The sequence below is a fragment of the Lagopus muta genome, chromosome 1 (genome assembly GCF_023343835.1).
Source record: "Lagopus muta isolate bLagMut1 chromosome 1, bLagMut1 primary, whole genome shotgun sequence".
Lineage (NCBI taxonomy): Eukaryota > Metazoa > Chordata > Aves > Galliformes > Phasianidae > Lagopus > Lagopus muta.
Window position 1 is genome coordinate 58,968,178 of NC_064433.1, and position 15,739 is coordinate 58,983,916.

Sequence of the window (15,739 nt, forward strand, 5' to 3'; positions counted from 1 at the left end):
CCATATCTCAGGCTGCATCCAAAGAAGGGCCAGCAGAGCAGGGAGGTGATCCTGCCCTTCTACTCTGCAGTAGAGTAGAGTACTCTGAGACCTCACCTGGAGTACTGAGTGCAGGTGTGGAGTCCTCATTGCAAGAGAGATATGGACTTGTTGGAGCACATCCAGAGGAGGGCCACAAAAGTGATCCCAGAGATGGAACACCCTCTCTCAAGGACAGGCTGAGAGAGTTGAGGCTGTTCAGCCTAGAGAAGAGAAGGCTCCAGGGAGAGCTAAGAGTGGCCTTTCAGTATCTAAAGGGGTCTGTAAGAAAGAAGGGGACAGACTCTTTAGCAGAATCTGTGGTGGTAGGACAAGGGGAAATGGTTTCAAGCTAGAAGAGGGGAGATTTAGACTGGATATGAGGAAGAAGTTTTTACAGTTGCCCAGGTTGCCCAGTTTTTGCAGGTTGCCCAGAGAGGTGGTGGATGCCCCAACTCTGCAGACACCCAAGGCCAGGCTGGATGGGGCTCTGAGCAACCTGATCCACCTGTGGGTGTCCCTGTTCACTGCAGGGTGGTATACTAGGTGGCCTTTAAGGTCCCTTCCAACTCAAATAACCATGTGATTCTATGATTCTGTGTCTGTGAATGTACAGAGTAGGTGAGCATGAAGAAAATACTGTATATGAAATAGAGAGGAGAAGAGAACCGGTTCAAAATAGGCCAAGGAGGTGGTTTGCAACAGGTAATTGAGTTGGGGAGCTGTTTCCACAGAACATAATATGTGTGCTGAATGCTTACATGGGCTCAAAGAGAGATTCACCAAGTCTTAAGGAAAAACAAAAATACAACCACATACAAAACAGACAAGCAGGCTATTAAATATGCAGAAACCTCATCTAACCTGGGGACATCTTGGTATCTAGAAATGGGGAAAAAGTATCTCCTTGTGCTTTTTTTGTATGTTTTGCTGGGCATTGATTTTTGGTCACTATTGGTGAGAGGATCCTGTTTTGAGCAGAACTTTGTTGCAGTCCAGTTTGGCCCTGGAAAATGACCATATATTCTGGATAACCTATCTCCAGTCTTGAACAGTGTAGAGAACAGAGAACTGATTCAACCTTTGGAAGAAGAAACAGTGTGAAATAGTGACAGCTTTCAGTCTTAAAAAAAACCTGTTCAGTATGTTCACTAGATTACCATCATTACAATTACATATCAATGGGGATTCAAATAAGTGCTTTGAAAGTCAAAATATGAATGCTTCCATTGCTGCCAGGTACTGGATTTTGTAATACTGACAAATACCGAGATAAATGAAAGCTGCATTCTCTGTTCTCCAGTATGTTGCTTGGCAAAGGTGATATGAAGAAAAATCTGTCCATCACTCCCTCTCTCAGCTGAAGTAGAAATTAAGGTGTTAGGAATCCTGTTACTCCTAAGTGCTGGCATTACAGCCTGTCCACACAATCTGTTGCTTGCTACAGAAGGGAAGTAGCTTCTCAAGTGACCTAATCTAAAGAACACAGACTTTCATTCACTGTGACTTGCCATCCCAGAATCTGCTATGGGAAAGCCGTTGAACAAAGAAAACAATTCCATACATCTCTTCCACCATTCTTGCTTGAATTAGATGTAAGTTGAAAAAGAATGCAATTAGAAAGGCTTGGAGAGCTACGCAGCTTTGTGCAAACAGTGTACTGGAGTGCAATTGGAGTGTTAGCAGGGCACTGAGTGGTGAGCTGTCATGCTTCAGACATTTAGCACGTCTCTTTATTCTGCTATTCTTGAGGAGGAAAGAAGTAGGAGGCCTTTGAATAAACAGATTGTGTTACTAACACCATGGTAAGACAAGGAAGAACGTCCATTGTACAGCATGTCTTAAGGTGTGTGAAATACCGAGTCTTGCTAGTAATTTCAGACTAAGTAAATGTGTTTCTTTCAAACTATATCTCCGAGAGATAGCTCAAGTTATATTAACAGCTTCTGGCATTTGCCTTGTGATGTTCCTTGGCTGCTCACTGTGGTCATAAAGTAGACTTGTTTGTGTTGTTGCATTAAATAGTTAATGCATTTCTGCCTTGAGATAGCACTGTCCTGTGGTTGAACTCTTTAAGCTAGCTTTATGCATTTCTTTGGTATTTAAACAGATAAATGAGAATTCAGTCCCATAGAAAGCTGAAGGAATACATAAAAACTGGCACATATGCCTTTACATACAGGCCTGTGACTGTTTTCTGAGCAAGGTGTGTAATCATCACAGCTGTAACATCCACAGGAATGAACTACAGAGAGGTGTGCGGCAGACCTGTGCTGGGGATGTAGGTCCCGGTGCCAGCCACTCTGCCGAGGCAATAAAGTATAGCAACTCCTCTGGTATGCAATTTGCACTAACCTCGGGCTAGGAGCTGGCATTCAAACAGACCCCTGCAATGTATCAGCCTTTAATTAGCCAGGTTTTCACATGCTTCCTGAGTGGAAAAGATCTGCCTGTTTTGTCAGAGTTTTTTTCTGTGTGCCCAAAGGTACTTGACATCTTCAGCATAATACATGCAGTATTGATAGGCACCCAGAATTCAGGGCCTGCAGCTAAACAAAGAAGAGAATCATAGAATTGAACCACAAAAATGTTTGAGTTCCAGGGGATCTTTTAAGGCCATTTAGTCCAACTTCCCTGCATTGGACATGGGCATCTATAGCTAGAAGTTGACATCTATCTAGAAGATGATGTTACAAAGCAAATGACAACCTACAGTAGCATTAAACTCCGAGAGGAACCTGCCTTCTCAGAGCCATGTGAAAGATTTCATCATTTCTCTTAGTTTTCTTGATTTAAGGAACAAACCCAGGTGTAGATAGTGCTGCTCTGAAAGTCAGCTGGAGAGGCATCATAGTGGGCCATGGCACTGATGCTTCAGTTCCACCACAATCCCCTCCTTACTGGAAGCAGGTGTTTGGAAAGAAGGGAGTGCAGCTGAAGCAGAGGCCATCAACTCGTGTAGGTAAAACATGTTTTGTTCTTGGAGAGGAAAAATAGAGTGAGATCATGAGATCTGTCCCAGGTTTTCCAGTACTCCGACTCTCACAGCAGGCTCAGGTTCTAAAGGATATCTGCAAGCTCTTTGAAAGTCTTTCCTTTTGAAGAATTGTAACGTTTTTCAGATTCAGCTAAAGAGTTTGAAACAACCTGAGACTGGATCAGAGCTCTTCAGGCAGTGAAGCTTTTGGGAACAATACAATCTACCTTTCCCCATGTGCCCCTGCTGCATTCTGCCCCACCTTCCAGAGAAGTTACCTTGTTCATCAGGCTGCAGCAGTCTGTCAGTACTTTTCTGCTCCCATCCTCTCCTGATTGGCAGCTCTTTTCCCCTTGATGTGAGAGTTTTGATAAAGGAGAATGCACGGGCAGTTTTTCCCAGTTAGCAGTATTTTCTGTCTAGCTGATGCTTGGATTTGGATGTCAGATTGGAATTGGTCTGTCTGTTGTTTATGTAGTCTTACTCCACTGTCACAGGATGTGCTGGATAGGCACAGTGTGATATTTTTCTTCTGAGGCTATGCAAAGAAAATGTTTAGGCTAACAATGTACAGATGAGGAAAATAAACTCATGTGGGAAAGTGTGATTGGACTGGCAGCTCCCTAGGGGAAGTGCAAATACATACAATTTTAAGACAATACTCCTGAATGATACCACCTGCTTATAATTGCAGCCATGTGTCCTAGGAGGACATTAATGTGAAGTGGCTCATCAAGTACGTTTGCTTTAGGGCTCTGTAGAGAATGAAGAGAGCCTGGAAGTCAGTTTGGCTGTTAATGCAAGTGAGAAGCTCTTTTCCCTGATAAAGGCATTCTTCTCACCCTTACTTGAGCTGAAACTTCTCTGAGCACCTGGCAGTGCACAGGCCTTCTTTAGAAGAATATCATTAACAACATCAGGCATCTTCTTCCTGCTTTTGTTTGAGATCCTCTCTTCTTCATACAACTCATCATTTTCCCAGATACCAGTTTAGTGCATTTCTTCACCTGTTTTCTAGATAGGTCCCTCTTGTTCCCAACTGAGAGAATATTTTCTCTTGCCTTTGCCTTGCTAAAATTACCAGTGCAGTAAAAACTTCCGTTTGTGAGTGTATACCCTGCTGGGCCTTTGGGAGTAAGGAGGACCCCTGTTACTCATCAGGAATATGATGTCTTGTCCCAGAATGGGCAAGGCGGTAGGTTGCACCACTGTATGCACCTGCAGCAAGCAGCGTCACTGGCATCTGCACTCTCATGCAGCCTTGACAGGGAATGGTCTGCATCTTGTGATCAGTCATCATGTAGCACAGATTTGCAAGGAAATCTATAGATCAGACCCTGGGAACTGAGGGGAAAAAAGCTTAAAACGTTCCAAAATCAAATAGCAGATGAAGCTCCTCACAGATTTCTATAAATCTCTTTGTGTATTTAACTAGTCTCCCAGTTTGACAGAGCTGAAACTAGAGCTTTTCCAAGCTTGTTAGTCTCTGTTACAGCAAAGGGTAACAGACAATGCCTCAACTGTTTTTATCTTATATTATTTATGGCTTTAAGTAGCACTGTTAATTTCATTTTGCAGCAATAGCAATCGGTTGAGATGGTGGTTTTCTGCTACAGGTTCTCAATACGAGTCATCCTGTATTTATGTTAAATAAAATATGCAACAGTACATTTAAAATAAAAAAAATTAAAGCTAAACACACTGGATTGCCATGACAACACCTGCTACCTACAGGAGAACTTGTGGTTTTCTGTATATGCCAGAGATTCTGGAAGGAAAAGAATGCCTGCTGAAACTTGGATTTTTGTGTTCAATTTGCAAATAAGAAATGACTCTGCTGTAATGCAAATGCTGTTAACCAGCCTGGGGCAAAACTGGTTGACAATTAAGAGTCAGATTCTACCAATCACTGGTAATACTCTGTCTTGTCTGGGATTAGCTGATAGATAGGTAGATGTTATAGCAGGGATTTTCTCCCCTGGAATTCTGGGAGATATGAAAAGCAATATAGAGAAGATCATTAATTTAAAAGATAATTCACTTAGTCAACTAATTAAAAGAAAACACTTCTGTTACCATTCGCAGGTAGGTTGCAGAAACATAATTAGCTTCTGAAATCATCCCATGAATCTTCAAGTCTTCAAAATTTGCAGACCCTCTCCTTGCAGTTTCAGCTTTGGAGAGAATGTTCTTCAAACATTTCTCCTGCATTTAGATTTCTCCCTAGTTAGCTTTGTGAGAGGAGAGACAAGTGGAGGTAGAGAAATACCATGTGCTTTAGAGATCCATAAGTAAAAGCAGCACAGAATTGTCAGTATCTATTATTAGCATCCTGTTATTTTTCTATTTCTAGTACCTAGAATAGCGATCGTTTCTACAGCTTTATTTTCTACAGCCATCAATCACGTTCAAGGATGGGTTACCAAAGCTGAAAGCATATCCAGACTTTTATACTCGAGGCTTTCTTGCAGCTTAAGAAGTCATGCTAAAGTCGCTCAGCAGCCTCTTGGGACTTGCTTTCCATGTCTGCTTTTGGCACGTAGAAGTTCAGAGAGAGCGTTGAGGCTTGGCAGTCAAGAGAGCTAGCCAAGGGTTCTCACTAGAATGTCTGGAGATGAGAACCAGTTGGCTGTGTGTAGACAGTAATGACTGTCACAGGCTTTAAAATAGTTCACTGCTGTTGGCAGAGTGCATTTAAGATGCTAATTATTGCTGTAATGGAATAGGGCAGTTGTCCATCTCCTTTGGGAGCTACCTCTAGCTGTGAGCTGTGCACATGGCTTCTGATGAGGATGAAAATACTGCAGGCACAGGAAAGAGATTTGGTTACAAACCTACGCTGGTCAATGCTTGTCCTGGAGTCTTATTCTCATCTCCCATGGCAATTTGACCATCAGAAATGCTTTAACACTCACTGATCTGGCTATCCTGAATTCCTTTTAAAATCTGCTAAATGACTTGATTTGCTGTGGCAGCAAAGCTGTTTATTTCTTCTGTACTGCATAATAACTTACCAGCTCCTGTCTAATCAGTGAAGATGCAGAAAAATGACTGGTCTGCCTTTATGTGAAATGCTGTAATTTGCAAGGGTCCAAAATACCTTCTCACTTCTTCCTGCCTGGAATCACAGAACGGCTGAGGTGGGAAGGGACCTCTGGAAGATATATGGTCCAAGACTCCTCCTTAGACAAGAAGGAACAGGTTGCCTAGGCTCATTCATGTCCAGGTGACCTTTCGAGATCTCCAGGGAAGAGACTCACAACTTCTCTGGGCAACCTGCACCAGTGCTCTATCACTCACACAACACAGAAATGCTGCCTGCTATTTGGGAGGAACCTCCAGTGTTCCAGTTTGTGCTCATTGCCTCTTGTCCACTGGGCACTACTGAAAACAACGTGGCTTGGTCCTTTTTGCACTCAGCCTTCAAATCTTTATAGACACTGAGATCCCCCTGGGCCTCCTGTCCTCCAGGTTGAATAGTCCCAGCTCTTAAGCTCCCATCATGGCAGAGGTGCTCCAGGCCCTTTGTAATCCTTATGGCCTTCCACTGGACTCTTTCCAGTTTGTCCACTTCTCTCTTACACTGGAACACCCAGAACCGGAATCAATACTCCAGAAGTGGCCTCACAGCTGTTGAGTAGAAGGAACACCTCTTGACCTGCTGGTGGTACTTTGCCTAATGCAACCAAGAATACCATTAGCCTCCTGAGCAGCAGAAGCACATTGCTCAATTTGGTGTTGAACCCCCAGATCCTCTCTGCAGAGCTGTTTTCCATCTGGGTTGCACCCAGCATGTCCTAGTGCCTGGGGTTGTTCCTCCCCACATGCAGGACTCAGCATTTCTTGCTGAACTTCTTGAGGTTTTTTGTCATCCCACCTCTCCAGACTGTCAGGGTCCCTCTGGATGGCTGTGTGGCTTTTGGGTGAGTCTGACACTCCCTCCGGTTTTGTGTCATCAGCAGATTTACTGAGAGTGCACTCTACCCTACTATCCAGACAGCTACTGAAGAATTTAAATGGGACTGAGCCCAGTATTGACCCCTGAGGCACTCTGCTTGTTATTGGGCCACAAGACTTTGCACCACTGAACACTACCCTGTTGATCTGGCCATTCAGCCAGTGTTCAGTCCATCTCACTGTATGGAAACATGGTCTGAGAAAGCAAGAGAAGATTTCTGGTGTGTATTGTGACTTGTTAAACAAATTCCATGGCTATCATCGTGATTATTGAAAAGTGCTAACATGCAGAGCATGAAAGGAACATGCTCCAAAAACTTGCCTCTGCATAGGCATCAAATAGAAACCTAACTCAGTGCTTCTGAAAATCCTAAAATACACACTTGTAAAAATATTATATGCCGTGACATTATTCAGATTGATGTAAATGGATATGCACTGGATCTTAGTTTGGCTTTTAAGTAGCTGTAAATAGATGTTGGCAGCCTTTTCTGGACTGTTTTCTTAAGGTTGATGCAGAATCCTGCTGGATTTTCCAGCCAAGCAGAGGTTTGGGCACACCATGTATAACTTCTCTGAGAGCACCAAAGTGTGATTAAGCTACGTCAGGTTTTGAGTTGCTGGGTTTCTCAGTAATGCAGACCAGAAAGGATTGGTTTGGGGACTTAAAAAGAAATAAATAAGTGAGAGGACATATTTGTTTCTTTAGAAATAGCGAACAGTCAAAATTTAAAGAGGAGTTTGAGTAGAATTATATTGCTTTTTTGAGGAATGCTTTCTTAAATAGAAACCGTCCTTTTAATCGCTAGTTCTGCTAAGAGAGAAAATGAATTTTGTCTCGCTTTTTTCCTTGTTTATTACCTTGGGGAGGAAAATGAAGGAATGGAAGAGAAGTGTGCTGAGCTGTTGAAAACCTTCAAAAATGTAGGAATATGTCATTTTCCATCAGAACTGTGAACTTAGAAAGATCTGGGTGGAAATGGGCATGAGCATTTTCCACTTTTTACAATTACTCTTTATTTCAGCTATTGAAACCTTGTTGCTTTTGGGTTGCTGTGCTGCTGGTTATGTTCATTTCTTAGATGAGAAGGGAAAGTGGTATCCTAACTGTTGGAAAATTCTTCTGCAGATATGTAGGCATGTTCCATCCCCATACCATGGCCCAGCACCCACCTGAGAAATTCCATCCCGATTCCCTGAAGTCACATTCTGCTTCCTTATCTTACCCCTTCTGCAGCAAATACAGTATAATGCCTTTGGAAAGGCTGCATTTTGACCCCAAAGAAGCAGCCTTGTAAGTGGCAAATGAAGCAGTTCTGTTTGCATGGCTCTACATCTCTTGGGGTTCCTTTGTTATCATTTTAATAAACCTGCTAAGGTACCATGGCAACTGGGTGTGATAACAACAGCCGAAGCAGGCTCAGATGGAAGAAATCCCATGCAGGATCTATTTGTTTTTTTATTTGTTTGTTCATTAATTTCTTTTCAGTATTTCCTTTTTTTTTTTTTTATTTTTTATTTTTTGTGCTTTGCACAATGTGAACTTTTTCATTTGCAGACTAAGGAAGGCTCTCGCAGTTCTGCTTGCTAGACTTTGTGATTAAGGGAATAAGCTCCAGCCTTTTGCGTACGTACATAGTTGAAATTCTGTAGGTGTGGTTTGAGGGAAACACTTTCTGGGGCAAGTAGTGGCCAAGCAGAAGGATGGAGAGTGGGGATGCTTTATCCTTTGTTTTTTAATGTTTTTCTTTAACCTGATTGCACACGTGCTGTTCTTGTTCAGACTTCTGAAGGTCCTGCATTCTTGCCACAGGGTAGTGTTGTTCCTTATTTCCATTCTCTGTTAGTTTTCTCTGTATTGGGAATATCAATTAACAAAGATTACAACAATTTAAAAGACTCCCTACTTCTCACTTCTATGGCTGTCCCCCACCTTAATAAGCTCACAAGGGAATGGCTGAATATCCAGTATTGATCTTAATCATCTGTTGAAGTTCCTCCCACCTATGTTAGCATGTCTTTATTATCAGAGAGATATGGTGTTACCTGTGTGTGCACAGCTGTTTTATTTGCTTCGTTCCAGCAAGTAGTAAATATCAAAGTCTCAATCAGCATGAATTCAGCTCTGTTTTTGGTATAAGGAAAATATTTTGTGGTTTTGGTGGTCATCCCGTGTATTACATTACCTTTTTTTTCTTTGCAGGTTTCTGACTTACTCTTACCTCCTGGCCTTCAACGCGTGGCTTCTGCTGGCACCCATTACCCTGTGCTATGACTGGCAAGTCGGCAGTATCCCTCTGGTCGAGTCTGTCTGGGATGTGAGGAACTTGGCCACTGTCTTCCTGGTGCTGGTGCTGGTGTTACTTAGCCTTCACTGCCTAGCTGCATTCAAGGTAGCACAGAAAGAGATGCAATTCAGCATTTTGTTTAAAACTTTTTGTTTCCTAAGCTTCAGCTGAAATTTTAAGCAATTTTCCTCCCAAATAAATTGGATTGAGATGGAAAAACATACCACATCTGACTATTTGAATGTGTCAGTCTCTAATTGGTTTGATTTGAGGACAAAACTTGGCCCAGAATCCTGCATACAGTGACTGATCCAAACCCCAGTGAAGTTTCAGCCTGCCCCACAGTTGGTAGGCTCTTTACCACTTGCTGTGAACAGGACTGGGGACTGATATCTGCAGAGCCATTTGAAAATGAAATTTATTATTGTACCAGTAACTTAGCTGTGCTTTTAGAACACGTCTTGGTTACATCTTGATGAGAAGGTTCCCCATCAGCAAAGTAACAGAATATAGGAAGTTTGAAATGATCTGGAAAATGTTATTTAGCATAAATGATCTAGTTGGTAAGCCGAACTTTGAATTCCAGCATTTCAGATCCACTGTTAATTTTATTACAGAAATGAAAGTGAGGGTGTAGCAGGTTCGAGAAGGGCCAGAGATCAGATATGGTCTGCCATAGAAGAGTGTCTTTGTAGTGGGGAGTTTCTAACTATTCCCTGTGCAGTTCTGTTGTGGAAGTTTCGTTGGGAAAAAAATAGCAGAGGTGTAACAAGTTTTAATATCTTTATTATCCTAAGATGTGCAGGTCGTACATATGCTTCAGTCTACTCCAACAGTCTTCTCTGTGCTCCTGATAAGAGCACAAAATGAGCCAAATGGTTTGAGACTGCAGTGTCATTAATTTAGATTATACACTGACAGGTGCTGTATGGGAAATACTGGAAAATACTCTGTTAGGTATTCACTTTTTCTACCTGCAGGTTGTACATCATCTTGTATTCCTTCTTCTTTCATTACTCACTGCTAGAGATACCCAGAAGTGTTTGTATTAGACCTAATCCTGTTTCCAGGGAAGTTAATGATAAAATTCTCATTACCCCGGCACCAAACACTTCTGAAAAAACTTATCCCACTTCTTTGAAGTTTCGGGTGCTTTTTATTTCTTCACCTGTTGTTCGAATTGGTACTGTGTGCAAGATTAATGTCACTGGTTTGCTGTGAAAAAGTATTTCAGAATCATCCAAAGACATTTGTGTGGGTAAAATGGCAATCCTTTGAGTAGCTAAATTATTTGTCTTTTGTCAAAATCCAAAACGAAGTATTTCAAAACACTTTGTGCTTTAAATGTCTAGATTTTATTCATTTTTACTCCTTTTTTAAAGGCAAAATAATTCTGTACGGATTTATGAATATGACTATTTGATTTGAAACTAAAAGTTTTTTTTTTTTTGGCAAGGATGATTTTAACGTTTTAACCACTGTTAACATTTCCTTAAGCAAAGTGAATTTCACTCTCCAGGCATCTACTTATTGAACACCTTGAAATTCATGATGTGGGTTCTCTTCTGCTTGCTGTTGAAAACCGCAGACGTGGAATGAATTGGATCTGAAACAGTCTACTTTTGTATCTAATGCAAGTAGAATAATCACGTATTCTTGACAAAGTTCTTCAGCCTCAGCTCACCAGTTTCCCAGCAAAACTACTGTGAACATGGAGCCATTAACGGTTCCTGGATGTCAACTGGGACATGCTATGCCCACCCCTAGAAGCATCTGAAGCATTCTGCTTTTAGGAAGATTCTAAAATTCTGAATTTCCACTTTAGTTTTAGTTACACTCGTAACGACCCAGCTAGGGGGTTAGGTGGTGTGAAAATGACTGTGAAATACTGAGCAAGATGAGAGACATTTCCTAGAAATAAATTGCTTGGAACACTCAGGAATGTCTTCTGCAGTGAAGTTTAGGATGCATGAACTGTGGGTACAATGCGTGATATTTAGGCTCTTAAGAAAACTTCTTTCCAGCTGTAACAGAGTGGCTTTTATTAAAGCATTGCTTACCCAAGAAGACTGTCCTTCTATCAAGCCCCCCTCAAACTACATTGCACTGTTGCAGTTTGTGGGTAGCATGAGATGTGTCAGTTGGTTTTTCACATTTCATAAAGTTTAAGAAGTCCTTCTTTCTTCCTGGGGCAGACTCACTGAACTGTCTTACCAGCCATTTTCTTTCCTTTTTCATTGTAAAATCCAACCTGGAAGTAACAGCTTGAAGTTTTCACAGGAATGGTTTTAGAGTGAGCCAGGAAATAGTTTGTGCATCTTTTCTTTGTGTGTGTAGGTGTGAATAGGCAAGAGAGGACAAAACCTCATATTCTTTTCTCATTGGCATGAACTCTTTCTGTGGCATGGAGGATGGAAATGGTAGAAGTGGTTTTATTGGAACTGAAGACATCTGTGAAGTGAACACTGAATTAATTTCCAGTGGCGAGTGGTGGTGTGTGTATCCACAAAACAAGCTCATAGGAGACTGTCAGAATATATTACATGGAATGTAATTAGAGAATGCATGTATTGGATTTCTGCCTTTTGTTGCCACTGAATTTTAAACAGGGCTAATTTGTTGTTGACTTTTGTGACTAGGGCAATAACCCTGTTGGCATGTATGTGGGATGCTGATAAAGGACATCTAAGGCATGGAGCTGTCTTGTTTCATTTCACTTTGTGAATGTTGTTTTACCTCATAAAGGGAAACAAATAGTGCAAGATTTCCACCCATAAGTGCTTGGCTTTGTATATGTCTGTTTCTAGATTGGATAGAGTTCTTATGTTGGAAAAGCAGAAATGGAAGGCAGACATCGAGTTTGTCAGCTTCGAGAGAGAAACCTCTCCCCTTGTATTTGTGTGTTTTACTGTTGATTTCCTTCTTACACAATGAGGAAGCCACTTTAAAAATTTCTTTATGAATTTCTTATATACAACTTTCATTCACTGGGTTGTTTTGTGTCTGTAGTGCTAATCTCTTGCGTGTTGGCCAAAGAGTATGGAAAGAGCTCTCCTATGAGCAGTTCCCTAAGAAAGACATGCTGCTTTTCAGTGTTCAGGTGCGCAGCTGTGCTCATGTCTTACTGTAATTGTCCCTGTCACAGATGACAATCTTTAGGAAGTCTGATGCACTAAAGGGAAGACTTGCTCCTTGACATACTGCAGCAGTCTCCTGTGTGAGTAAAGGACATTGATGTCATCTCCAGTGTGACAAAGCAGGGGGCATTACAGCAAATGCCCACATCCCAGAGAAATAGTTGGGGGAAAAAAGATGATGAATTTTGATTATTGTTCATTTTCAAAACCAGCCCCAGCCTGAAGGAGCTGAGTTGGTGTGTTTCCAGCTTTGTGTCTAATTAGTATGTTTTCCAGCTAAGGTCACTGGAATGGCTGAACCACTGTCTCGTTCTGGTTGCCAAGCAAGCTGGTTGCAAAGCCAAAGGAATAATCCGTGGAATGCATCAAATGGCCACTAACATAACCAGGGGCCCATAGCACTGCCTTTCTATACTGGAAGAAATGGTGAGCACCTAGTGAACTAGAGAGGACAATTTTTGGCATATCGTCGGGATGGCAATTATTTCTTTGACATGTCATAATAAGTCAATGAGCATGAAAGGAAAACCCTTCAGATGTTTGAAATGCCACTGTGCATGGCATTTTGAGGTTGCTGTTTAATTAGCAGTGTGATTAAAATGCTGTTTGTCCTGTTGTGGCTTTGAGTGTATGCGCAGAGCACACAGTGGATTGGATTGTACATTCTATATGGTACCAGCAGTCAACCAGGGGCAGCCATGGGGAGGGCAGAAAGAGGGAACACTTGGGTGTGTCTAATGGGCTAATTTTGACCAAGGTGATCTGAAAAACTCAAAGTAGTGACTAATGTACCCAACCAGTCTGGGGCAATTTATTTGCCTTGTACAGTTTGGACCTCATCTTGCATTAGACCAGTGCTACTAGGTACGTAATGGTGGCCAACCACTCCTTCCCCTTGTTCAGCAGAACAGTCATGTGCAACAGTTTGTTCATATCTTAGGAGGGAGTGCTTCTTATGTTTCACATCAGTAATAAAAAGTAATCTCTATATCCTGTAGGAACATATTGTTCTGAAGAATGTGCTTTGCTGCTGTGTAATGACATTGCTATGTATGGCACAGGAAGTTGTGCTGATTTTTGGTTTATATTCATTACACGCAACTGAGATATATATTATTATTCTGTTCTTTTATATGCTACAGTTCATTATTTTTTTACTCAGAGATAATTTTAGTTTTAAGGTAATGCTGCCTCTACATTTCTCTGCATAGTGCTCCTTAGCCAAGGCAAGGCATTTTATACCAAATTATTATGACTTTAATTCTTGCCATAATTGACATCCTATTATCATTTATCCAGAGCTTTATATGTATGAATATCTTCCGAGCATATTCTTGAGCCTCTCACAGGCTATATTTCCTAGCTGTCAACATTCGATAACATCAGGGAGGGGAATGCATTTGTGTCTTCTCCTCGTGTGCATGTTTCTGTTGCTTTTGCAAGCACTCATTATGTGTATTCTCTCGTGCTATTTACTTTACCCTGCACTCCCGAGACCTTTGCCTGGTTTCCCAGATTTGGCATTTCATTAATAAATCACAGCTTATGGACCTTTCTGGGGAACAATCGCCTTTTGTAATATTCTGCAGTAGTAACTGCACGGTTGGAAAGTACGCCTTGCAAAATTCGTATTCCACAACACTCCCAGAACAATACCTGCTTCAAAGACACTGCAAGGTGAATAAGGCTGTTTATTGACTGAGTCTATCTGACGAGTTGGAAACCACAGTCATTTTCATAAAAGGTCCATTTAAAATAAATCCTGCTTTCATTTTCCTGAGGGCCCACTTGAATTCCTTCCACACAGAGAAGGTCAGGACTGATGTTCTTAATCCTTAGCAGCGCGGTTTTTTTCTATGCTGCTTCTCTTGTTAATGTTTGCTTCAGGGAGAGAGTAATAAGCCAGAAAGACTGTGCTTGGCGAGAGCTGCAGGAAACGGGGAGCCCTGTGCTGGCTCTCAGCATGCCTCGTGCGCTGCCTGTGCTCTGCAGGATGCTGTGAGAGGATCAGCTGCGGGGCTGCAGGCGCACAGAAGCCTTCCAGGGTGCTCCCCAACAAACTGAGCAAAAGAAACCTTCATCTGTTAGTATGTTATTGCTGTCCTGAATTAAAAAAGCAAACGCAGGAACTGCCAAAATAGCTTTTCTATCAGATTTTTCTTCTTGGTAAATGGTTGGGATGAAAGGTTTGGAGTGGAGCAGTCTGATTAAGTACAGCCATAGCTGAGGCAGCTCTCATTTTGCTCACCATGAAGATGCTCAGGATCTCACCAAATGGGCTTTTAACTCCTGCAGGGCTTTGTCACGCTAGGTGGATACTTTGTGTTGGGGTGATTAGTTCTGCCATGTTCAGCTTATTAGCATGAATTACTGTATTTTCAGAAATGGTCTTTTTGTTTGCTACCATTTTCTTCTTCTGGTTTCAGTTAGCATTTCAAGGCCCGCTCAGAGCTGAAAGGTTCTGGAGTGGCACAATAGCAGGGTTGAGAAGGAAAGAGAGAATGGAATGAGTACCAAGAAATACATAGGTGGGGCTGATAATAACACTCATTGCTCGTAGTTGATCTGGTTAAACATTATGGAGCCAAACTATTGTGTGATTTTGTTTCGATCTTCTTGTTCAGCGTTACCTCTCAAGGGCAAACCCACCACAAGCATTTTATTTTGCAGTGATTATGCTTGTACATATCACAAGCAACGTGTGCATGTTTGAATTTTACCTTTTTCTTTTTTCCATGTAGAGAAGCAGATTGCAGTCACCAAATAAAAGGGAGAGGAAAAAACAACGACAAGGTCAAAAGCATTTTTCTGGTTCCTGGAGCACTTTGTTGACTTTCCTATTTCCTTTTGGAATGTTCCACTTCTTGTTTTAAAGATGTGTGCTCCTGTATCCTGCTCAAATCAGTTCATGAAATGGAATTAGGGGCTGCACAGATTAGGGACTGGGAAAATGAGCTTATTTCTTCAAGGAATTTTAGCAGTCTGGGAAAGAAAGACTGTAAACAGACATCCGAATGGATGGGTAGCTGAGGTGAATGGGGAAAAAGGAAATAGTTTATATCAAAATTTTACTATAATATCAAAATATCTATAGAAGACAATTCTGTGCCCTACTGTGGGTTATGGGATGAGGAAAGGACTACTTTCTGCTTTTATTACATAGCTGAGAGCCTGATCTCCAGAGCTGCTGAGTATCCAGTTTCCTCTGATGTAAATGGAATTTTTAAGTACTTTCAGCATTCTCGACAAAGAGGCTTTGTTTTACGTACTGATAAAGACCAGGACTTGCTTCTTCCTGAAAACTGAAAGTCACCAGTCTCATCAGGATAATCTGAGATATCTGACAAGGATTTCTCTTCAGC

At 41.6% G+C, this 15,739-nt stretch overlaps 1 protein-coding gene across 2 annotated transcripts in view; it reads left to right on the plus strand.

Annotated features, from left to right (window-relative positions):
• The window catches only part of TMTC1 (transmembrane O-mannosyltransferase targeting cadherins 1), a 147,000-nt gene that overhangs the window by 64,189 nt on the left and 67,072 nt on the right, over nucleotides 1-15,739 (plus strand). For both annotated transcript variants that reach the window (XM_048934325.1, XM_048934326.1), the window contains exon 8: nucleotides 9,156-9,345. In XM_048934325.1, the coding sequence (XP_048790282.1) occupies nucleotides 9,156-9,345 (190 nt within the window). The remainder of the gene's footprint in view (nucleotides 1-9,155; nucleotides 9,346-15,739) is intronic.